The sequence below is a fragment of the Aplidium turbinatum genome, chromosome 2 (assembly GCF_918807975.1).
Source record: "Aplidium turbinatum chromosome 2, kaAplTurb1.1, whole genome shotgun sequence".
NCBI classification, from domain to species: domain Eukaryota; kingdom Metazoa; phylum Chordata; class Ascidiacea; order Aplousobranchia; family Polyclinidae; genus Aplidium; species Aplidium turbinatum.
The window spans coordinates 22,529,273-22,555,243 of NC_137473.1; the positions used below are offsets into that span (position 1 = coordinate 22,529,273).

Consider the following 25,971-nt stretch of genomic DNA (forward strand, 5'->3'; position numbering starts at 1 on the left):
AATGTATAAATTAGTTGAAATCATAAAGTTGTCCGCTGAAACCTAATCCGACGTCGCATGGAAAAGCATTCTCATAGTGACCGAATACAGGTCAGTCATCAGCAGTGGTGTCAAAACTATAGGTTTAAGCCGAATGGTTTAACATCAGATGGTGCCAGTCGCCTATAGTGTGTGGTCTACTCCTGAAAATGAATGTCGTAGCCGTTTAAATAGAATGTAATCTACGGGTAGCCTATCTTTAAAGCATAGATTGTGATCTACGAGAAATACAGAGTAGTTAGCCTACATGTCCCAATGTATATGTAGGTAAAATCTATTTTAATCCAGCAGCTAAAAAGGTTGATTATAATGTCAAAGCCACCTTCTAAAAAGTTGATTTTTTTCGTAAAATTTTAACTGCAAGAAGACTATTTGTCAGAGGTACTTCAGATTTAGTTTTTTGCAGGAACCAGACCAAATAGTTTTACACTGTTATTTGAGATTACGAAGATGCTGTAGCATTTCTGCGACACCCCAATTTGTTGATGAAGCAAATGATAGCCTACCTATTGGTCTATGCAGCAAATGCGGAAGATAAACGGAAATAAATTGGAAGTGAAAACTGTCCTATTTTTGCTGAATAAAAAAGAGATGCCCAACATTTAGGTGTAGGCCACGTCATGACAATATTTTTCCACTGCACGGACTTCAAGTCGAAAATTTATTGTAAATCAACATTATGCAAAGTTCTGGAATTACTTTTCTGTTTTGTAAAGGATCAGTTAATAAATTTAACTAACGTAATAAAACAAACGCCATGACTGTATACAGTTGGTTCACCATGTGCAGGTATGCCTGCTCGTTTATTGTGTCTATCGCTAAAATGGGCCACACCCGAAATATGGCTTGGACTGCATCATGAGTATACTAGAAGTATGGGTCACATACTATACTGGCACCCATCAGACAATACTGCTGTGCACAAGATCATAATTTCGATAAAATATTGGAGAAAATTGTTTTTGTATTTTTAAGTACAATAAATAAATTGATAAAGTGAATGTCTTCTGAGACACCGAGACCTAACCCTGGCACGCCGTCAGCAAGAAGCGGTTGACTTGATCACATCGAAAATTTTGTTTGAGAATTATTAAAATAAAGTTCAACCAGCCTCATGTTTAAAAAGAATATATATTTCGCTACATAATGAGCATCTTCAGTTCTTATTCAAATAGAATTCTATTTGAATAAGAACTGAAGATGCTCATTATGTAGCGAAATATATATTCTTTTTAAACATGAGGCTGGTTGAACTTTATTTTAATAATTCTCAAACAAAATAAATAAATTGCTCGAAGCAAACTTAGTTTAATAACATAAAAAGGATATCTTGTATGACGTCACCATGTGTTAATCGGAAGGATGACGTATTTTTATAGCAAGTGCACTCCGTAAAACCCTCTATGTCATGCAGTGAGGGCGAAAATGTTGGTACCACAACTAGGAAGAGATTACTTTTGGTGATTCCGTAGATGCCAAACTCCCTGACGAAAAAAGGCATGAAAACGTTATTCAAATATCCTAGTACGAAACGCGAATCAGACATGCATCGGTATCTCAACCAGACATTTGTAGATGATCCAATGTTTTTGTGTTTGTGTTGAGTGAGAGGCTTTAACATTTATAAGTATCTGTGTAAGTATCATAGGTTGTTTTGTGTACTATCCTGGTAGAGAGGTTTAATTTAAATAACGTATAATTTTCATTTTTATTTGGAGCTACATGCTCTTGAGAGGTTGCTGGTATTTTGTATTTTTACTTGTGATTTATACATCTTAGTTGGGTTACTATCCTTTGTCGATCCTTCTCAATGCAGTCATCAGACCCGTTGAGAGGATATTTAAGGATCGGTACCAACCTTTGGGCCCCAAATCAAGACATTTAAAAGAAAAACACACTTTACCAAAACAATACGCTGTGGTTTCTTGGTGTTTCAGAGCCCCTTGAAAAGGTTCTGGGCCCCTAAAATTATCCCGGGACGGATCCCAAAGTACCCTCAGGACCTTCCTGTCAACTCTTGTCAAAAGGTGGAAAAGCAGTGTACTTGCCTCAACAGTTAGCCTACTTACCACTGACAAGTGATGCTGCATCTCAAAATGCCTGCAAACGGAATCATGGATCGATTAACGACCACCGCTTCATATCTCTTTTTGCACGGTCTGTTGTGTTTGAAAAAAGTCAGTTAGGGTTTGTTAGGCATTTGTTTAGTTTGCAAAACTTCTTTAAAAAAATGAAAAGTCTCTCAAATGAAGTCAAGCAATGACCAATCAGGTTTAAAGTAAAAGCAGCCTGTCAAGTCCTAAAAATGGAAACACAGTAGGCTTCTTTGGGGCATTATGGCTTCAATAGGCGTCAAAGTCACTATGTTGCGAGCATACTCGTTACTAGAAGTCAACGTGAAAAACGTTGTTATAGGAACAATAGCTTACAATAATCTCAACTGGTTCAACTATTTATTTGTTTTCTTGGTGGTTGTTCCTGTCTTATTTTACCTGAATGCTTTCGAATTTAATCGAGAAGAAAATACCGGTTCAATGGGAAAGAAATGCGCCCACAAGTTTGAGATTGAAAACTTAATGAGAATTCTGAAACAAAATATTCGGATCAGTGTTGATAAACAGTTTTGCCCAGGACAACTAAACTTAAATGTTGAACTTTTACCTTTAAACTTATATGTTAAACCCTGCTCACTTTTACAGTGCAAACAAATTTACTTGACCAAAGTCAATAAACAAATTTATGCCCAAATTATCAATCAGAAAGTTTTCAAATGATTATGATAAAACTCAGTCCTTTGAAAAGGTTTGTTTAGTTATGTTTAAAATACCATATTTGCCAACCATCCGGTTAACAATGAATTTCATTAAAAGGTGAAAGTGCGTAGCCTACCTTGGCAAATCCATAATCCACCAGCGACAGTAAGCCATGAGAGAGAGAAGTGGCTGAAACTGAAAGTTTTAAGTAATAAAAGGTGACATAACTTCGTCGACTTTCTTCTGAAAAGTACGAATAATATAATCGAGGAAGCAATGTACTTGTAAAGATTAAAAAAGTCATAATTTTGAGAACAGTTAATTTTTCTTTTGCATTTCGTTAACAAAATGTTTTCATACATCTCATAAACGGGCTGGTGGCTTGGTACTCATCAAAGGAATGGATTCAGGGTCTGTGCCTCTTGATGCGGCTGCGCTGACACTGTCAGATTGTAAACAGCAATGAATTTCTGCGATAGATACACCGCTAGGCCTACATAGAAACCCACATCACTACTCACAATGACATTTTTGCCTTTGGAAGATTGGAAATCGAAAGAATCGTTGCTGCTGGAAAGCTTACACATGGCTGATGTGTCAATCATTTCTTTACGTATGAAAACACCTTCGGATATGAGCTGACGCATGACGTCACCGTTTATAGATCCAAGTGGTTGACCCAGCTGAAAAACAGTGTTAAATGTTTGAATCATCATCATATAAACCAAGTTTGTGCAGTCGCAGTCTGTAAAAAAGACGATTCCGGTTTGATACAAAACAATGAACAACAATTTTTTTCTTTGCAGTCTTCTTTCAAAATATTGTTTCTTGTTCTCATTCATTGCACTCTAAAACTTTAGCAGAAAATATGAGTGCTTGCCCTTGTTAGGTTTGGCCACCCAAACTCACCGCTTCAGTTTCGATCAAAACTTTCAAAAGCATATTTAAAAATCAAAATACACGTCGGTTATTTAAAATTTAAAAGTACACAAAACTTGGATCATGTTTTAAGATATAACTAAAAACAAATCTTTGTTCATCTTAAAAAAATTTTTAAAAGACGTAAACCGGCTGGACCTGGACAGTGAACACCTTCTCCGACTTTATATTAATTGATTAAATTTTAAACTGCTTGTGCAAACATAAATCATACGTAAAACCAATATTCCATTACTTATAATATCATAATGCAAATCCATTGTGTTTTCCTAAAACTACGATTTATTTTTTAACAAATCACAAGCATCTGGCATTTCTATACTGACAAGTCTACATCTTGATCATCACCTTTCATTAACGTTTTTGCTTTTAATTCATTGTGTTATGATTTCATCACACACTTCCATTTTATTGACTAATAGTTTCGTTTACTTATTATTTTCGTTTACTTTGGGTTTTCCTTCTTTTTATAAAACATTTTCTCGTTAATTAAAAATTCATAATAAATCAGGTTCGTCTTTTGCACAATAGAAAATGGATATTTTTTTCAATATATCCCTCTTTAAATATTAATTGCATTCAGGTTACTGCACATAGACAAAGAAAAAGAAGCATATGGTAGATGTATTTTATTTTTTATGCTCGGTATGTGTTTTGGGGGATACGTTTGATGCTTACTTCGGTATGAAGTCCAAGTAGCTCTTAATCTCTTTATTGCTTTATAACCATTGTTATATAGATTCTTCTTATAGGCAATGCATTTTAAACTTTTGTTTGAACTACTATATAATTCTCTTCAATTGTTTTAGGTTGATTAATAGTTTTGACCATTTATAGTTTTTTTGTTTTTTATGCGCTTTTATTCGATGGCTGCTCGTTTTATCGAAGTCATTTTCAAAATCCAAGCAGTTCAACAAAGCAGATGTTATTTCATAACGTTTTTCATGATTCAAAACATCAGTCAACATGACCTGAGGAAATGGTTCTCAAACTCAATCATCTTGTAATCGTAGACTCCTCTACGAAGATTACCGCATCTGCGAACTTCTACTTCAAAATTATTGTGGCTTAGAAGTCCTTCAAGATGACAAAGAATTAACTTTATGCAACTCTGACATTTCAAAATGTCTTTGCGACTGCTGCATTCTTAATCGAGTCAAGTTGAAAAGTTGGTCATATAAAAACTAATGAACAGATCGAACAAGAAACATAAAAATTCAAGAGAGTCTCTGAAGGCATTCAACTAATCTAAGGTTGAAAATCTTTGATCTAAAAACAAATTTTATCAATCAACGGAACAACCACGAGAAAAATTGAAGAAAATTTATATTTACTTGACTTGTGTTTTCTGATATAAAGACAACCCCACTTTCATCAATGATGTAGCAATTATGCAGCTTGGTGCCAGCAATCTGAAAATCAAAATGAACTAATATTGCAAAAGGACAAATTAAAAATCAAGCAAATAGACTAATAAGAGTAAATGGCTTCTTCTTCTTCCTGTTTTACGTCTCATTTCCTAGAATCAGGGTAGGACGGGTCTGGCAAGGCACATCCTCAGTCTCCATTCATCACGATCTAGAGGGCTGGTGTTGGTCATCTACCACCGCTTCCTGTCATCATTTATGGTATCACTCCATGTCTTTCTGGGACGTCCAGGCTTCTTTGTACTAGCAACTGACACATCTCGGCATTGATTTATACATCCGCTGCTCCTTTCAACATGTCCAAACCAGCGGAGACGGTTGAATCGGAGGTCATCTTCAATCTTTCGCAAGCCCAGCCTGGCGAGTAGTGTTTCCGAGCTGGTTTACTGGTTCTCTTGTGGTCTAATGTTGCAGATTCACCGTATCATTGCGTTGTCATTTCGTTTGATTCTTCTCAGTACCTCTTTTGTCAACATCCCAGCATTCACTCGAAAACAACATCACACTCCTGACACAGCTGTTGTAGACCCTGCCTTTACTGGAAAGGGGGCTATCTTTGTTGGTAAGTATGGGCAGTAGTTGTTTAAATTTAGCCCAGGCTGTCTTCACTCTGGTAGTGGAGCTGAGGACGGTACCTCCCCCTGCACTGAGCAGTGAGCACGTCACCTAAATAACAGAAAGCGTCTACCACTTCTAACTTTCCATCAACTATTTGGATGTCAGTGATAGTTCTACCATCTATGGGTCGGGCTTCTCCTGCACATCTTTTACACTTGAAGGATGGGTTGGTTGGTTTTAAATTTGTTAAAAAAATAGAGAACTAAATTATGGTTGGTTTGTGGAGTCGAAGCGACAGCTGATTGTACTCATAAGTTTTTTTCATTGACGTCATTTAATCAAAACATTTTTTGCGTTGGTGAGAAAAACTTGATACTTCGACAACTCTCTTTATTTTAGCAATAATGAAAAATTAAATTTTCAAGACATGTAGCTCAAGTAGCAAAAATAACAATTTTCATCACTGTTTTCTTTAAGATTAGAAAATGGGTAATCCAGGCATCATAACAACTAGCCTCTGTCTTAGCTTATTTAATGCCCCTTGTAGCATTTTCTGATCATCAAATTAAATATGGATGTAAAGTCAATGTTATTTCACTACATGTGAAGCTATACATGCCTGAAACGTTGCTGATTTTTCTCTTTTTATTTGTTGATATGTTCAAATTTTTAATATAAAAAGGGATGAAACCCAATTATCCTTTTTGTAGCTAGAGACTCAGAGTCTCTCAATAAGCAAAAGAGAAAGTCAACAAAAAAAAAACTACACACTTTCAAACATCTGTCAAAATTTCCCATGAAACAAGAGAAACACCCGCAAAGGATACATACTGGCTTATATAGGTTCAACAAGTAAAAACAAAAAATATGGCAGAAGTTAATTAAAATAAACTCAAACGTTTTCGACACGCACGTGTGTTCTCATCAGGAATTAAATCTGCAATATACATAAATGAAAAATCGTAAGATAAATTTGGCTTTGCACTACAACTGTAACGATACTCTGGACTGAAAAGCACAAACTGAACAAATGATACGAGAATGATTACAAGTAAATTATGCGGTGAGAAATAGATCATATGGGGTGTAAACTACAGGCATTGGACAAACAATTAGAACACACACAAAAGGAACGATGAGCCACAGACGAATAATTGCCGGTTGAGAGATGGATTGTTACGTTTGATTCGTTTGAGTCGAAAACATTTGAGTTTAATTTAATTATGTTGTATTTTTTGTGTATCATAAGTATGTTAAACCCGCTAAGGTTACTCTGTTTTATTTCTCTATGTTTCAACAAATCAAACTCTCTACCAAACCTTTAAAAACAAAAAAATTGACAATCCCTATGACTTTAATATTCTTTTTGATGATTTTAAAAAACAAACTAACAAGACTCTACTAAAATACTAACTGCAAACATAGGCCAACTGTTTCTATCTTATAGATCTCTGTAGTGCAGTGAAAGAAAAGTTGACTTTTGATATCTATCGTTTTAGTTCTTCATTTTTCGGATTGAATTGGCTTAATTTCTCGTTTTTTTTTCTGATTGGACAGTTATGTTGTGACGTAAGTGATCAAATGCGAACTGGGAGGAGTTTAGTTAGGTAACTTTAAGATGGTACAGTCATTGATGATGTCGTTTGCGGTCTGTTTCTCGGCACCACATTCACAGGAAGAAGAAGAGGCCATTCTCCATTGGTGCATGGTTGAGCAGAAAAGTCCGACGCTCGTACGAAGACGGTTGAGGCACACCCACGCTTGGCTTTGAAGTGTCAGGCCGATGAGGAGTGTGTCTGCGTCGGAGATGAGCGAATGGAATCTGGTGGGACGACTTTCCTTCAGAATTTCATTTATGGTTTGTCCGATTAGCAGCAGAGATGTTTTGTCCATCAGCTTCGTTGATCAGAAGTGGAGCGGCTGGGACGAATGGGTGTCTTGATGTTAGTCGACGGGGTGCTCGTTTGAAGGAGCAGAAACCTTGGAATGAAGAAGATGGTTAGGCTCTAATGCCTGTCGACTGAGAGACAGAGTGGCTTTTTCGTGACGAAGCTCAGCAGATTGTAGGCCAGCAATAATGGGGAGATTGTCCAATGGTATGAGATGCAGGCATCCGGTCACTGTGCCCAGGGCGTTGTTTATGGCATTATTGATGTTGTGGCGGTGGGCACTTCGGCACCAAACCAGGTGGGTTGCACCTTTTAGGTTTTCCTACGACTTTGAGGAGTAGAGAATTTCCAGGTCGTTTGCATATGCGTACTTTGCGAAGACCGTGGTTAGCAGGTTGTGGGTGTAGATTTTAAAAAGAAGTGGAGCCAGGACCGACCCCTGTGGGACACCATTTTTCAGGCGTCTCAGTCTGCTTTGACGTGAGTTGCTGGTGTTGAGGGTAAAGCTTCGATACCTGACAAGTTCCATGATCATATAGATTATAGACCATATCAAAGCAATCCTCGATGTCTTGAGTCTAGAGTGTGACCTGATCTACCATGGATTTCTCGCCGCAACCCAGCTTGCTGTTTTGGCAGGAGTGGGTCGATGATTGGGTTGACTAATTCCTTGGGCCCTCTGGTGGCTTGTGAGGCTTGAGGATCGCAAATACTAAAGCTCTTCTTCAAATTTTAGGATTGTGAGGTGGTGCAAGCAGGAACAAAAGAATCTACAAGGACTTGAGGACAAGGCTAGCATGGATCACAAGCTCAGGACAGATTTTATCTGCTCCTGGAGATTTGTGCGGTTTCACTAGGCGGAAGGCGGTGGTGAACTCCTTTGGAGTGAAATCTCCAGAGATTGTTTCTTCTTGTGGTGTTTCCAGTCACCCAGGGCAGATACTTCCTTGGCGACAAGGCAGGATGCCTTGCAGTCCTTTGTCTTGTAGACCTCGTCCTGCACAAGCTGGGAAGCGATGGCCTTTGCAGAAAAAGCACTGGCTAGAAGACTTAGCTGAGCATCACTGAAAGACGCCAACATCAAATGAGTCACATTTTTACCTGTTGGTTGCAGTGGATGTTTAATGATGATTTCACCTCTTCAGTGTAAGTTTTCTTGAAATCATCATGATGCATGAACACTCCTAAAACTATAATAAGAAGAGGTCATGTTAAAATAATCAAAGTCAACGTTGAGTTTATTTTTTTAGAAATTCAGTTGATTGTTTGCTTTCATATCGACATTTTTCTTGAGGGGAAAGGCGGGTGAGTTGATATAGAAGATCAGTTGATACACCCCTCTTTCCGGACAAAATAAAACTTGTCAGCTAGCGGTAATTCAGGTTAAAAAGCCACAGCGAAAACATGATTAAATGAATTTCCCTGAAAGACTATGGTGTAATTTAAAAAACAAGGTTTAGTCAATGAGTAAATTTTTTACTTATTTTTCAATGTCGTCTTTCAAAATCCAGAAAACTTTTCAGATAAAATGGGATAGTGTTTTAACGTAATCAAAATAGAGGTTTTAAGGTAAGATATTTTTTACTTGTTTACCTGCATGAGTAAACTTTAAAAATGGACATTTTTTTTTTTGGTAACGGTCAGTTGATACCCGTGTATAAGCTGACTTGCGCTATGTATTGATAAAGGTAACCAAATACAAATTTTAAGGGATATGTTTTATTATGATGCTTATTCAATAAGTATTCAATAATCTATTGATCCTCAATGCATCAGTCCTATAACCCAGTGTATAATTATTCCTTCATTGCTATATGATGCTTTGTTTCTGTGCAAGCCATATTATAAAGATGCTTGCAACAGTATATTTTAAAAGCTATTTTTAGTACAGTATGCAGTTAGTTATGTATCAACTGCTCTCCATGGTGTATCAAGTGACCTGCGGTGGCAGGAAAGTTGATACACTTGACTTGAGTTCACCTGTTAAGTTGCCGCTATGAGTAAACTGTAGAAAATGCGAATCTGAAAGATTAATCATGAATAGATGAAATAATATCCCACTAGACCTCAAAATTTCAAGCTGTTATCATGTTTACTGTTTGCGCACAGCGAACAAATGTGAAAAGTGTATCAATTGACCAGTGACCAGCCCTTCCCCTACAGAGTTTGCAAGTCTTACAAATTTATTTCATTTCATCTGCGATTACAAATGGTGAAAAGCAGCTGATTGGTTTCTACAGTGGAGGTTTTATGTATACAGGCAGTGCATTTTTGTTTAGTTTTAGTTGGATTATACTATAATTATACTGTTTGTAACCAAGGCTACATTGAAAATTGAATGAGGCTCTTCACCGGGCATTTAGTTAAATAACATGATATAAGTTCTTCTGGTGCAAACTAAGCAGAACTGCAATAAGTTGTATAAGGTGATAATCTGCTTTCATTCCGACGTTTCGTCAATCAAACACTACTGACTTCTTTCCGGGGCTAGATCAGGTAGTGACTACCGGTCTTAGGGTCTAGCATGGCAAATACACAGGACCATACTGCTGTGACCCAACCAAACATGCACATGCAAAATGAAACTCAACCTCCAAACAAAAATTATCATGCACAAATTTTGAAAGTGGAAAAAAGAGTTTAAATGTCATCAGTCAACAAGAAACTTAAATAACAACAGAGCAGGGAAAGAGTGAACCGCATGAGTCATGAAGAATCAAATTGTATATACACCACTGCACAGTTTTGAATCAGCATTACATCAGACAATAACTTTTACAATAAAAACTTTTACAATAGTTTTTTATACTGCGTAGACAGTAAGAAAAGAGATGCCATCATCACGATTCATTACATGGGGCTTTTGATTGATAAACCACTTTTCAGAAAACATTCGTTTTTGACGATCACTTTCAATTTTTAGAATTGCTCCGTGTTATTTTATGATGTGAAGTTATGGCATGCATGCAAGAAGCAGATTGTTCCAGACGTTGATATTTGAAATCTCTTTTGTGTTTTAGTTTTAGTTCATTCATGCAAGATTTATGATCTCGTTTTGCTTGGCCAACATGTAAATTAAACTCCGATCATCACAAGATACTTGGTAGCCAGCATACCTACACTAAACCTGAGATTTCGCTTTGTTTCAAGAAAAGTTTCAAAGCAACTTTTACACCAATTGCATTTAAGATTCTCCGATTTTTTCCCCAAAACTCCCTTTACAAAAATTCCCTTAACATAAGATAAAAAAACAAAAGACTTATGCTGGGTGGATTGCATGGAAGCGCTAAATTTTTAGGTTGTCATTGGCAAGCATACTTTTTGAAGATCCATTGAGGTCAAAATATTATGTAATGTTTTGTTCTGTCGTGAACGTTCCTGTGCCTCTGCGACATGTGCGTCAATGTAGTCATACAAAGGATTAGCTTGATGTTTTGTATGGTGTGAATTGAAATTTAAATATCTATCAGTGTGTGTGTGGGTTTTTGATGATTGTAGTGGTCAGCATGTATGTCGTGTCTGATTGAAAAAACTTTTGAATAAAAGCAGATTATCACATACTTGTGATAGTCCAGCTTAGTTTGCACCACAAGAACGCATATCAAGGTTGTATTGTTTCTACGTTATAATGGCAACGCACTATCGCATGCTTGAATTTACTCATGAAGTTTGATCCTCTAATTAGGAAGAAGATACTGCTGCTTACCAAAATGGGAAGGAGCTCTCGGAAATTCTTCAGGTCCGCATGGAACAATTTCCGAGACCTCTTTCCCTTTTTGGCAAGCTGCAGTATTCCCTTTCTCAGTGGCGTATTCTCTATGCATGCAAGGCATGTACTGCATGCCTTACAATTCTGATGAAATCAGAAATCATTGAGGAACAGCAAATTATGCGTAAAAATTAAAAACGTTAATAGCAGAACCTCCTCACTCTTCAATTTTATATTCGAAACCACTTTTTGTTTTCAAACATTGGCAACCCTGCTGAGGTTCGCAGAGGAGAGATTAGCATGCGTTGATAGTACAATTTGCCCATTCGCCGCTCTTTTGTGACACCATGGCGTAAATGGGACCAAGGCAGGCGGATTTAAAGTTGCATGCAAAACAAAAATCGCTATCTGGGGATATTCCCATTATAAAAGCTGTAAGTTAATAATGATGCTAGCAACGTGTTTGGACATTTAAATTAGAGTAGACAATGACATTTTTAGACTATTCCAGCATGAGGTTGCAGATACAAATTAGATAAAAATGGCATTAAATAAATAAAAATGGTTAAATGTAACGAAGACAACCAGTAACAGAAAAAAAATGCCGTCAGACGCAGCGCGGGTCAAGTGTGTGCTGATTGCTGAAGGGTATAGGCTACACCGCTGAATAGCGCTTCAAGTCCGCTTTCCGGCAATGCGTTTGAGCCATAAATGACAACGCTATCATAAGGTGGACAGAGTGTCAAGTGAAGAATTGGCAAAAAAGCTTGGCATCCACCAAGCAAAAGAGGTCTTACTGTAGAGGAATCTCCGTTAGTATGGCTACGTACAACGAATAGAAGAGGACTCCTGGCCTATGAAGGTCCAGTCGATGGAAGTAAAAGGGCGTAATCCAAGTGGACGACCAAAAAATAGGTGGTGCAATAACATGCTGAGCGACCTCCGAAACCGAAACCTTGTGGCGGTCAATGTTCAAAACAGGAGTACGTGGAAAACTGCCACCAAGCCGTATCGAAATTTACTAACGTCCAACCCTTGCAATACGGTGGAACAAAGGACGTAAAACCGTGGACTAATCAACTAACTAGCTTTACCTTCAGTGTAGGCTTGAAGCAAAGCCTTGAAAAGGATGCAATCAAGGTTCAGGGCGGTGTGTTGGTTTTTTTCCGTATGTAGAATTACAATCAGCAACTTAACACTAAATTCCGATTGAGATAATAACTACAAAACAATGATCATCTCTTAAGATCAAATGGCAAACTGCGTGACAAACCTGACATAGCAGCACCTTCGACCCTCAACGGTTTTGCAGCAAGAATAATTCTGTCACTGTCTTTGCTCACTTGTTGGGTAGAAGCGAATGTAAAGAGCCACCCATCTTCTTGCTCGTTGACTGCTCGAGCGTAAAAGCTTGGAAACCCATTGGACGGAAAGCTGTAACAACAAATTCAATAAAGCTCTATAATCTAACAAAGGCTGAGTAAAAGCTTTCTAATTTGACAAGGTGCAAATAATATTAGGGAGGCTGAGACTCAGACCAAAAGTATTGCTCTAATCCCTTTAAAACTTGTAGACACATGCAAAATCGCTAAAACTACCACTTGTTCAACTGTTTTATTTGCATCAAGAGCGCACACAATAGATGGACACGACGAGAAGAGCCCAATAAACCCAGCCAGTGTGTGTGATTCACGGTTCACCATGCGGTCCACTTAAAAATCGCTTAAAGATTGGTAAAATGAGCACTTTTTATTTGCCCTAGGTTTCATGAAGTTCCACTTGCTAATGTTCTTGCAGATCCATCGATATTATTCTTGTATTCAGTTTACTTCTCAAACATGAACCGGTTAACTTTGATTAGAGCAAGGAAGCTATAAGTTGCAACGTAATTTAAATGACTGCTTTGCAATTGGAAGGATTTCTGCTGAAAAAAATCAGTTGATGTAGTGTAAAGAGGATTACCTACCTCATTTTTTTTAGAATGAATTTAAAAAGTCGACATAATTAGGCGTAGCCTAAGTCTGTTACTAGTTTGCAAAAGGATTGGGCCTATTGCAGGTTATATTTTTAGCTATTCTGCGATATCAATTTCACTTAGGCTTACAGAATGCATACTTAGCGTCTGCATTATTGTTAACAGTTTTGGTACGGTAGCCTATGTTTTATTTTAGGGCAATTGTAAAGGACAGACGAGTTTTATAAGGTTATAGCCAATTACAGCCAAAGTCATAATCAAAAGAGATATTGCAAAAGCTCAAGCAAAAAACTATCACGCACATTAAGCAACAGAGAAACCAAGCTGCCATACAATGTTTCCTCAGTAAACATTTTTCAGTGCGCAATAATTCGTTTTCAGTGTGCATTAGGCCTACTATTTTAAGACTGTGTCTGCAAAGTTGCAAGTAAATTGCAAACCTAATGAATTTTTATAAGCACCGGTAATCTCAAAGTATCAAAAAGACGAAAGAATAACAAACTTATTAATTCAAACAGCACTTTTTTGCTTTCGCGCTTTTTCGTGATCACGCACTTTTCATTTCACTGACTTCTATTAATTATTTCTGACAGAAGACAGATTTGACCAATCTTGAGTTGCGAATGCAGAAACCAAATTGGAGGTACTCATCTAAGTCCAAAAAAATTTTGCAAAAAAGAATGGACGGTATAAAATGTAAAGTATGAAGAAATATGAAAATAACCTGGGATCTGGGGGCTTGCCCAAACTTTTCCCTTATTTTGGTCGTTTGTTTATTCTGATAAATAATGCTTTAAGTATTTAAGTAGCCTACAGTAGGTATAATTCAACAGATCACAGATACGTTTTCTAGAAATTAAACTTAAAAATTTCGTTTTATGTTTGAAACGTTGAAAGTGCCCTGATCAAATCACTCGCTAGCACAAATCACTTGCACAATGAAAATGTGTAAGTTTACTGATCTCCAATGCAGAACAGGTGTTTCCATTCAAACGAATGATATTTGTTTGAACAACATATTATGTTGTTAAATTATATTTTTAGAATTTTACGTTTTGGTTATTTCTTATTCTTTCAGCATGGTTATTCAACACTGGATACGTCGAAATAAGAATATCAAAGCTGCAAACTCCTACTCTTAAAGCCTTGTCGTATAAGTTTCAGCGCTGTGTTTAAGTCATTATTATTTTTGTTCGTGTACCATGCTCGCTCTATGCTTGGGTGTTCATGTGCAGTTCTTTCCATTCACGTCTGTGCTCATCTGCCGAAAAAATGTCTTGATAGAGGCACGAAGATAACTTTTATTTTACGCCGCAGTTTCCATCATCTTTATTTCTATTTATCACGATGTATAATGGTGTGCTTGGCCTCTTTCAAAAACAGTTGAGGGCTGGGTGAAAATATAACTTGGTGGTTCGTTGTTCGGGAGTCACTACTTTTTAAAGCGATGATGAGATTAATTCATTATTATAAGGTTTAAGATTAATGCAGATTGCAGAGTAAAGTGTTGTAAACCCCTTTAACGTCAATACAGCTGTAATGATAATTTAAATTAGATTTTTAAAACATAATTAACAATTCACCGCTGTCACAAGGTATTAAAGCAACGAGTAACTTACACACTATAGCTAGCAAGAGGTCATAGTTGACTTATTTACAACAAACTAAATACCTCAGAGCCACAAAGCGACGATGTTTTACTTTGATACATGGACAGCATAATATGTACATTGTACATTCACATTGCATCTTCCGACAATTGTCTCTATCATTTAGCCTACATTCTTTTTCACTACCTGAGCATTTCTTCACAGGCTGTTTTGTAATTTTCTTCTACGTCATCATGCCAATAAATTCGGGTCATGCCACTACGTGACATAATAAACGTCATCTGGATGCCTTCTCTGTAAAGAGAAAAGATAGTTTAAAAACCAAATAGTCATTTAACATGATTCTTTCCTTCTGTTTATTCATCGAATCCCAACCGTTGCCTCTCTGATAAAGTCATTGATAAAAAACCATGAACAATAATCTTTTTGATTGTATCATGTATCATGGGCCAATCCTATAGATGTTTGCTAGTACAAGCTTTCAGTTTCTTTGAAAAATAAAATTTTTGTTTCCAACGCATTTAAAAACAATATTGTTTCTTGTTTTCCGTATCGCACTTCTAACCTTTATCAGAAAATAGAATTGTTGGTTCTTGTCAGTTTTGTGAGTCGAGGTTTCAATTTTGATTACAAATTTAATAAAATTTATTTTTAACCAAATGAAAAAGGACCAAATTTCAGAAGTTAGCAGCCCTCCGAAATCTGGCAACACTGAAGCCGGAGTCGGCTAGTTATAAACTGAGGAGCCGTGTATTTTTCTCCCGACTCTACAGCCCTGCTTCTAACGAAATAGCAATATCCCAAATCGAGAAAGTGTATTTACTTCATAACTCAAAGGGCTATCAGACACAGTACAAACGGTTAAAGTTTCCAAAACAAAGTCAAAGTTTTTGAGACAAAATCAAAAACATTATCATTTTCCCGGTGTTAGAATGAGAACAGATAACACTTTCCTGAAGAGGCAAGTCCAGACCACAAATTGGACAAATACAAAAATGCATTGCAAGGATTATTGGAGGAGTTTCAAAGCAGATTTTGCAGGAGATGAAACCATGTTTTGATATCCTTGTAAATCTATTCAATGTTAATGTGGTTAGTGATATGACTGTCTAGTTAGCCAACCGTTTATTACAAATACGTCTGCTGTAGAAATGGAACTGATCGAAAAGCAAAAAGACATGACTCTAAAAAAGTCAGTAAATGCCACTCTACAATTGAGTTTTGGAGAAAAGTTCCAAAAAAAAAGAGTGAAAGGCCAGTCGGGGCCGGCATGACACTTCTATATTCAGCAAGACATAGGGTTGTGAATCGTTATTTTCTGAAATGAACTCTGTAAAATCATAACATCATGCAATCCCAACAAATAAACACTTGGGAGAATTAATTGGTTTGATTTTGTTTTCGAACCTTTATCCTTTGACTGACACAGCATCTGATAATTTAATCCTGGCAGTTTTGAATTCTTGTAAAGGCTTTAAACAACTGACGCAGGCCGGGTTACTGAGATTGGCAGGGTGAAGTTTCTGATTGTTGAAGTGTTGTTGTTGGGAAATTATTCCATCCACCAGGTGCTGCTGAAGGGAGAGCTGAAAATGACCTACCTGAAATACAGGACGTTGCTAGAGTATACTGAGCTAACGTGACCCTTTAACAACACGTTATCCAAACTTTCAGAGATTAACAAAATAAAAAAAAATTAATATTGTGTTTGCTGTTTTTATATTTCTTTTAAGTTATTTTATGTAAAGCTTGCATTGTTTACCTATTTCACTGACACTACACATTTTACAGTTAGCGGGTGTTTGCAGTTTTCGGCAAGTGACTCTGTTATGGAACAAGTCTGCCCATCCCTGGACTGGATTATCTTTTTACTACCCCATAGTGCAACAATAAGAAGGTGACATAGATGGATAGAACACACTGTTCCGCGTGGAGCTTTACTAAAAGATGTAATTGAAGGTTATATAGCAGGTAGAAGGCGAAAAGAAAGAAAATATTAGATTTTCTCATAAAAGACAAAATCCACCTCATTAGCTCAATGGTTACGCACCAGAATCAACATCAAGCGACGCTGCTTCGGCTCTCGGAGTGTGCGCTTGAGCAACGCATCTCAGGACTGCTCTCCATTCAGCGGTACCTATTGGATGAAATAGTTCCTCGGCAACAACACTTCAAAAATTATCGGAAACTTCACGCTGTCAATCTCGGTGACCTGGCGTACGTCAGTGGTTGAAAGCCTCTACAAGAATTCGAAACTGCCAGGATTAAACTCTTAAAGATTAAATCAATGAAGATATGAAAAGTGAAATGAAAAGAAAAGCGGTAAGACGTGTAGAAGAGAGAGAAACAGATCTACCAAGAGGCAGAGAATTAACGAAGTATAACAATGCACCAACATTTTTATGTCGCAATGATGATTTATTACACCGGGGATACCGTATTTTTGTAACTTAAAACTAGGCATTCAAATGACTGGGTGAAGATTAGCATTCAGAGATGGGTAAAATTGTTTGATGAAAGAGCCACATGAAGACAACCACAAGTACAAAAGATCTGCAAAATATGTTTGTAGTGCGTTAAAGAAATCCAAAACTGAGATGGAGAGACAAGATTGACAAAAAAATGTAGAACAACAAACTGGTGTACAAAATCGATCAACTATAGATTGGCTAGAAAAGGGAAAGGGCTTCGCTCAGCAATGGGCTACCACAGGCTGAAAATGGTGATGATGATGATGAGCACATTAACACTAAAAAGTGTAACAAAAAGTAATTATAACCACGCCCAGTGTTAAGCTTTTGGGTTGATCTGCCAGTTTAAAAGTCTGAACCATATGTTGATAAACCTGGCAGAATTAAATGTTACAAATCCCACGTGATCATTTGCTACGGTTGCGTGATGCTTTGTCTGTGTCGATTTTATTGCAGAAAATAAAGGTTTACAGCAATATGTTGTACTTCCCTCATAACAGAAATAATTAAGGCACTGGTCTCTTTACCATTTGGAACCATCCTCCAAAATGCTTATTTTTTTTTGAAGGAAGTCTCTTTGAATTTTAATCAGATCTATTACTACAGCAGACATTCTGCTCCCTTCTTTTCAACATCTACACGCACGACCTGCCAAGTAAGGTCTCCGAAAAAAAGGCATATGTGGACGACCTGGCAATTCTCTACTCCACAAAGTCGTGGAAAAACCTAGAAGACACCCTGAGCCAGGACATAAAAACCCTCCTAGATTATCTCCAGAATTGCCGACTGAAACTTAGCAAAACCAAAATTATGGCAGCAGCTTTCCATGTACATAATCGGGAAGCTGGTCGTGAGCTAAATGTTCTTCTGCCACGAAACAAAATATTTTGGGGTGACATTATACAGATTGCTCACATGCCGCTACGATTTGGTGTCACAGGTCACAGCGCAGAAAACTGTCATCGCGTGCTGCGCTACTCAAGCGCCTAGTAGGCTCGAGCTGGGGAGCGAGGGCTGACATTTTGCCCAAAGCAGATTAGCAGCCTTAGCCCTTGTTTACTCTTCACCAAAGTATTGTGCACCTGTTTGGTGCCGAAGTGCTCACTGCTACAACATCGACATTGTCATCAACAGCGCCCTGAGCACAGTGACTAGATGTCTGCGTCTAACACTTGGACAATCTCCCCATTGTTGCTGGCATACAACCTGCTGAGCTTCGTCACGAAAAAGCCACTCTGTCTCTCGGTCGATGGGTATTGGAGCCTAACCATCTTCTTCATTCCAATGTCTCTGCTCCTTCAAACGAGCACCCCGTCGACTGAAATCAAGACACCCATTCGTCCCAGCCGCTCCACTTCTGATCAACGAAGCTGATGGACAAGACATCTCTGCGGCTAATTGGACAAACCATAAATGAAATTCTGAATGGAAGTCAAGTCCCTCCAGACTCCATTCGTTTATCTCCGACGCCGACACACGCTTAATCGGCCTGACACTTCAAAGAGAGGCGTAGGTGCGGTGCTGAGGAACAGTCCCCAGACCACATCATCAACGATTGTGCCACCGCTCAAGTTCGACACCGCTCAAGAGAATGTGGCTGTATTTTTGGCAAGACACTTAAAGGCACGTCGTCAGTTGCGGAGTGCTGGCGCCCTTTCGACAATAGCTCTTTAATTCTCTTTTAATTATGAGCAGCAAGCTGTTCTAGAGAGAAATGCCTACGGCCCTTCCTAAGGCTATGACTGATATCAATATTGCCACCAAGCACACTGCTTGCTAATTATGTTTTCTCTTTTGAAAGCACAGGTTCATGAGAAAATAATTTAGACAAATCTGTTGTATCATTATCTAATGCTACTAATACTAAAGCTTTTAAAACTTTAAAAGATGATTATACTATCGTCATTATTGTCAGTGTTGTACGTTGACGCCGTCAATTTGACGGCGTCATTTGACGGCGTCAACTTTTTGTTGACGCTGAGGCTAGCGCCGTCAATTTATTTTTCAGTTGACGGAAGTGATAGCGCCGTCAACTATTTTGCCGATTTTAAGCGTCAAGCGCTAAGCGTCATTTTTTGTTTTCATGGAAAATCTCGTTTCACAATAAGAGTTTCACAATATATTCTGGCCAGCGCGACTCATCCGAATTACCGGCTTTGGCGTTGCTTGGAATGGCTCCCTGGAATACACGCGGAAGAAGTTCGCCAAATGGTGATCACCCATGTATTGAAAACGAGGGATCAGAGACAGAAAGCGAAAAATCCATGAATGGCATCGCGGACGTTGAATGTACTTTATTTCGAGCTCTATGCCCCTGAAAAGAGCGATGTTGGTGCAGTGGACCTCGTTGAAAGATTTATACATGCTAAACTATCACAGCACGCTTGGAACAGTGATACCTTTCCGACTAAACGTTTTCAACTTGTTTTTGAAATACAACACACCAATACCAACCAGCGCTGCTGTGGAACGCATGTTTTCACTTGGAAAGGACAATATGCGCAGGGGCGCCGGAAGCGGGGGAGGGAGCGGATGCCCCCCTGCCCTCAAATTTCTGTGGATGGGGAGGGAAGAGGGGGCAATGGTGTCCTTTTAAGGTCATGTAAGCTACTGCACACTTTGCAATATAACAATTTATGCTATTCGCTTTTAGCCTACTTATAATGTTCTATTTTTGCCTCAAAATAATATTCACGACACAAAATTATCCATCACAGTAAGTTATATTACATCATTATAAAATAGCATGATGCCCTTCCGTGCCATTGTTGTTTGCATAGCGGACACTTGTATCATTACTCGATAATGAGCTGATAGATGAGCATTATCGCTATATCTTATTTTAATACTTAAAAACAAATTGGCCTTTCAGCAACAAAAGTGCCCTTTTTTCATACTCTTGCCCCTCCAGCCAAAAATCGCTCTGGCGCCCCTGAATATGCGTCCCAAACGCAGCAGATTGTCAGACAAACGTTTTGAAATGCTTGTTTTTCAACAAGGAAATAACTAATAGGCTGAGCAGCTAATTACAATACAGTCTCAAAACATAATATCTGCTCTTTATAGCTATTGTTAGCCTGAACTTGGTTGAAATATTTCCGTTTTATGAGACGCTGGCAAAAAATAGCGCTAGAAATTAGCGCTGACGCTGACGCCGTCAATTTCTTCAAGAGCTTACGCAGTCCTTTACGCCGTAAAGTTTTTAGGCAATTCGCGCTGACGCTGACGCCGTCAAATTATTTCAATGACGCGTACAACACTGATTATTGTAAGCTTTACGTCGGCTGATCGGAAGAGTTGAAGGTATTTGAAACATACCTGGATAGATTTCCGTTTTCCGACCATACCGTATGCAAAGGAGAAGTAAGGTAGATGTCGAAGAGCACGCTGTTGACGAGGTCGTTGTTGCCTAAGAAACATTTAAATTAACAGAAAATGAAATCATCGTTTACATGAGACCCCATTTTGTTTTCAGGTATGGAAAAAGGATATTTAAAGTAATGCTGAAAATAAATAACATAAGTACGTAGGCTATGCGCAGATTATACAGCATTACAGAAAACTGTGACAATACATGTTCCGAAATGATTGTTTTTAAGATGTTTTCATTGACACATGATTTTGCTTTCAGGAGCACAAATTTGTCACAATTTGTCTCCACATTTAATTCGTATTGTTAATGTGATGGTTGCGCCTGCATACTGTGCACAAGTTTTTGAAGTTGGCTTGATTTTGCACAAGCATAACCGCATGTCATGCTCTTCTTCCAATCAATTACAATGTTTCGTTTTTAATGTAAGCTTAATCATTGCCCTGAATCCTGTTTCACAAAGCCATGCTGTTGAAAGCGAGCGGAGCAGATGAAAAACAAAATTTGGCATAGTCAGGTACGTAGTGCATTCAGTCATTCACACTCAAAAGCATACATTAGCTGAGACCTCTGAGTGTTTTAATTAAACTTGAGGCCCAGTTACTAGAATTGGGCCTTTTTTTTAAATCAATGGGAATATTAGGGGGGGGGGGGCCTTTTTCATAGTTAGACTGGAAAAAATTGACCTTTTTTCAGCAATCATTTAGAAGACACCGACAAGAATCGCAAAAACACAAAAAATGAAATTTGAAAAAAATAGAATTAGGCTCTCCGTATTCAATTGTGAAGCCAGAATCTTGCCGGTGTAGCAGTCCAAGAGTTACTGCATGCCAAAAGTTACAAGAGTTGCCAAATATTTCATTTAAATTTTATTTAATTTTGTTTTAAAAAATAATTAAATTTTTAACCTCTCAAAAGGTCAGATTAATAATTATAAGTATTTTGTAATGTTAACTGAAAAGCTTGCATTAGTTTGAGAGCAATGAATTCATTACACTTAGTTAAAACAATTTTCGCTTTTCTATCGATTGTGAAAACGCCTGGCACCGCTGGTAACTTTTGGACTGACAGTAACTTCCAGACTGCAACACCGCAGAAGCAGTCCAAAAGTTACTGCTATTGTAAGTGGGTGTGCATTTTCGAAATTCTTTTGGGAAAACTTGTAAATGGACTGAAACTTCGCTTGGTCAGTAGATTAAACCCTCTGCAAGTGTGCGAAAGATGAATCCCAAGGATAAATCTCAAAGTGTTCAACACTTTCGTAAAAGCTAAAGCCTTCCCGCGTGTGACACTGTGATAGCCTACTCACTGAAGGTTGATGGCGTTTTGACTACCGGTTGGCCTACATGTAGCCTAAGTTACTTTATATTTCTTCAAAACGGTAGTTATGAAAAGCCAGACCAAAAATAGGCTCAGTGCTTCATTCACTAGAAAACTTTGGTTTTAATTTTCATGAAATAGGCCTACATAAAATATAGTCAAAGACTATGTTCGTCTACTACGACTCAAGACCAGCGGCTAACAAGTCAGCCTTCAAATGCAAACTTTGCACGATATATTAAGGCCTGTATAGCTTATTAAATGCCACCGATTCACGTAGGCCTATAGCCACGATTTAAACTTTGAAATGTTTGTAGCGATGATCAATTAAATTATTTGTTTCAACAGAGCCATATAGCCTACAATGAGTCAATAAAACACTCATATTACTACATTGTGAATCGTAGGTTGCATTATAGCACAATCAGGATGACAGCAAAAGACTATAGGCTAAGTGGTCATCTAGTCAATCACCTCCCCATGCAAATTTATTTGCCAACGCACGTAAGGCACGGACACAACTTCAAATGGTAAAATACAAACAAATCAGGTTAAAATGATAGCCTACGTAAATTGTTAGGTTACAACTTCAAATTTCATTCCAATACAGCAAAAATTTCTGGTACAAAACTCATCTTTTAACTTTCATCTTATTTTCGCTTCATTCCCAATTACGTTTCTGCTGTAAATCATGTTGTTAAGATGCAATGGTGGATAAGTCTTCAAGTTCAACATGTTTCCAATGTTGAAATCATTTATACAAATCTGCTGCAAGCGTCAAATCTGAAAACCCTGTTTTAGTAACTTCTGGACTGGCAGTAACTTTCAGACCGCGTATACGCGGTCCAGAAGTTACGGTAACTTTCAGACCGCAGTAACTCCTGGACCGTTACACCGGGATTGATTCAAACAGTTCAGCAAATCAAATATGTCGGCTAAAAGTAAGCCACGTTTGCAATGACGTGCTGCGACGTGCTGTGACGTCATTACACGCAATAATCATTTGCACATGATAAAAAATGAAAGACTTAATATTGACCACAGCAAAAAACTTTCAAGCTAAGGCAACCTAAAAATAAAAAAAATAAAATACTCGAAACGTTAAAACTGGTTCCAGCACAGATAAGTTGTACCAAAACAGCCAGCATACCATAAAAACATGATGAGTTATGGCGACTCCAGAAAAAAGTTTAGGCGATCCCACCTGGGGTCGCGACCCACAAGTTGGAGACAACTGTTACAGAAGAAAAAAATTCTTACAGGCAATTGTTTGGTTGTCCATTTCTGTAAGAAAAGCTCTGAGCATACTCAGCTGGTCCATCGTCTTCATCACATCACGACTTCGTTCATCGGGAAACCAACAATATCGCCATTCTTCAGCCAGTATGATGTCACTAAAAGTTAGCGAACATATGGCAGCCAACCTGCTGATGCTAACCGGTCGTGCGGACATTTGCTTTTGGATCTACAATAAGATACGGCATAATCATCGCTGGTTTGTCTAAACTTCACTTTCACAATTAAACGATACAAGATACAAGTTTCATCTGTGGCATAAGTTTGGCACTTTTGAAATTATCATGCAATACATTTCCGCGCCAAAATTTGTTGAGCTGTACTATAGGTTGGGTTTGCTGAATGCTGAGTTATATGGGCCATTCAATTTTAGCATGGTGCCCTATAAGAAGACATGTTCGAAAATGCGTCGGTTGGCTTTTAACCAAGTAGTTGAACTATCAGAGTTAAAGTTGAATTTGAAGTATTTTGAAGGAACACCTTGATGCAGGTTGAGTACAGGTTTGTATCTTAAGAATTTTAAGTTGTTCACTTTTATTTAACATCGCACTTTGGGGCAAAACGAAATAGTGCTGAAGGGGAAAAGAAGAGTGCCGATCCGCTATACTGCGCTGGAGGTTTCAATATAATTATATAATTAAAGCTAGTTTCATTGAATAGCGCAAACGTAAATCAGTTAAGCAATGTTATGCTAATAGTTCCAATAAAATTGACTATAGATAACTCCATCTATCCACGTTTTAGATTGCGTTACTCTTGGGCATTGTCTTACCAACATATTGTACAATGCTATCAGCATAAAATTACAAATGCCTAGTGGCCAGTAGCCTAAGTGAATTACCATGCTGCTATACAGTACAAGGTATAGACCTATAAAAATACGATAACCAATTTTTGACCAGCAACCGCACCTTATCGCATACCTAGAAATAAATATTCTGTTTTGCCCAAATGGTTGGGCAAAACAGAACCAACGTTTTGTTTTAAAATTGTGCCGTAACGTTAGTCATGTAGAAACACGAAATATGAGATGATGTGTGAAGATACTAGACATGGAGTGCAACGATTGCCACAATAAACAATAGCCGTATCATACATATTATGGAATTTTGAAAATTTGTTCTGCTTTGCCTCACTTTTCCCTATAATTGGCGTTTATTGAACCACAAAAAGTTTCATCGCACAACGCAAAGCAATTCACATCAAGCATGAAATATCAGAAATGATTTCAAAATTTTGCATAACATTGAAGTATGAAGAATGCATAAGCGATTATGAGATGCAACAAAGTAAGAACATTTTCTCACGCTCCATGCATAAAATTTCTTTCCATTCTGTCGCATGCGTCAATTGCGTCATCTACTGCCTACTGATGGAGGTACACACTCTATGAATTTACTAACATTGAGCTATTTAGGTGAAAGTTGATATTTTTCAGGTTACTATTGTTCTTTTAAAATTTCTTGCTGCAAAGTGCAATGAATATTGGCTACTTTCAGCAATTTACTGTTTTAAAGATGTTTTAAAGAGCTTACGAAAACCAATACGTATTGGTAATTTCATGCAATGATCTTAAATACTTACCTCAACACAGTGTTTGTCTTCAAACAACGCGTTATATCGGTGTATCTTTAGGTTGTCAGAGAAATTGACTTGAGTATGACCGTAACCATCGGGAAGAACCAGCGCCATACTGAATGGAGTGTCGCGAATGGGGCGGATATAATAAGTGCTCGTGGTGATCAGCACTCTTTTCTGCGACCCAAAATCAAAGATATAATGATGAAGAAAAATATCAGCGCTCTACGTAAAAAACCTGACCATTTTATATTTCACTTTGTGTCAAAAATGTAATTTTTATAAAAAAAAAAAATGTAACCAGCTTTAGACATAATGTTTTGGTTGAGAAGTAACTTTGTTGAACCATAAACGGATAAAACTAAGCAACGACGCAGCATTTAACATGATACTGACACAGAAATAAACTTAAAATTCCAAACGTTTTCAGCTATACAACATGCAGTAACCGTGAAGCATCTGAGCAACTCAAATACACATAGCCTACTGTGGCCTACACAATATACATAAAATATAAAATGCGCAAAAAGTAACTAAACATAACAAAGGAAGTAAGACGCATCAGATGACTCTTGAACACACAAGAAAAACACGTCACATGACAATTTAAGTACATACGTCGAGCACATACGAGACACATACGGCAACAACTGCCCGTTGAGCCAAGGATGGCAGGATTTATTAAGCATTGCCTCGTGGATTTTAGTATCGAATTTGATAGAACATTTTGGTATAATTTTAGGAGACCGTAATGATATGGTTTATGCTTAAATATGATCGATCTATGCGCTCCCTGACTATCACGCTAAAAAGTGGCGTGGCCACTGGCCATACCACGTCATGGTCATGCGACCAAATACGCGATATTTGAACAGAAATACGTGGGAGTCAAAAATGTCAGCTCAAAATAATAGCCTATTTTAGAAGTTTTTACATAGGCTACGGGAATAAGTTCAATGTTATGCTTCATTTTAATAAGTCTTGACAAACTATTAATAAAAAGTTTAGATTGCTTATCAATAAACTGCAGTTGTGAG

At 37.7% G+C, this 25,971-nt stretch overlaps 1 protein-coding gene across 1 annotated transcript in view; it reads right to left on the reverse strand.

Annotated features, from left to right (window-relative positions):
* Nucleotides 1-301: 301 nt before the first annotated feature.
* The window catches only part of LOC145788431 (voltage-dependent calcium channel subunit alpha-2/delta-4-like), a 64,658-nt gene continuing 38,988 nt past the window's right edge, over nucleotides 302-25,971 (reverse strand). The window contains exons 15-26 of the mRNA XM_082600198.1: nucleotides 24,941-25,111; nucleotides 23,321-23,525; nucleotides 20,689-20,779; nucleotides 15,086-15,193; nucleotides 12,588-12,748; nucleotides 8,707-8,795; nucleotides 5,066-5,143; nucleotides 3,314-3,475; nucleotides 2,929-2,987; nucleotides 2,532-2,624; nucleotides 2,109-2,198; nucleotides 302-1,523 (exon numbers count right to left, since the gene is read on the reverse strand). Of these exons, the coding sequence (XP_082456324.1) occupies nucleotides 1,343-1,523; nucleotides 2,109-2,198; nucleotides 2,532-2,624; nucleotides 2,929-2,987; nucleotides 3,314-3,475; nucleotides 5,066-5,143; nucleotides 8,707-8,795; nucleotides 12,588-12,748; nucleotides 15,086-15,193; nucleotides 20,689-20,779; nucleotides 23,321-23,525; nucleotides 24,941-25,111 (1,488 nt within the window). The 3' untranslated portion in view covers nucleotides 302-1,342. The remainder of the gene's footprint in view (nucleotides 1,524-2,108; nucleotides 2,199-2,531; nucleotides 2,625-2,928; nucleotides 2,988-3,313; nucleotides 3,476-5,065; nucleotides 5,144-8,706; nucleotides 8,796-12,587; nucleotides 12,749-15,085; nucleotides 15,194-20,688; nucleotides 20,780-23,320; nucleotides 23,526-24,940; nucleotides 25,112-25,971) is intronic.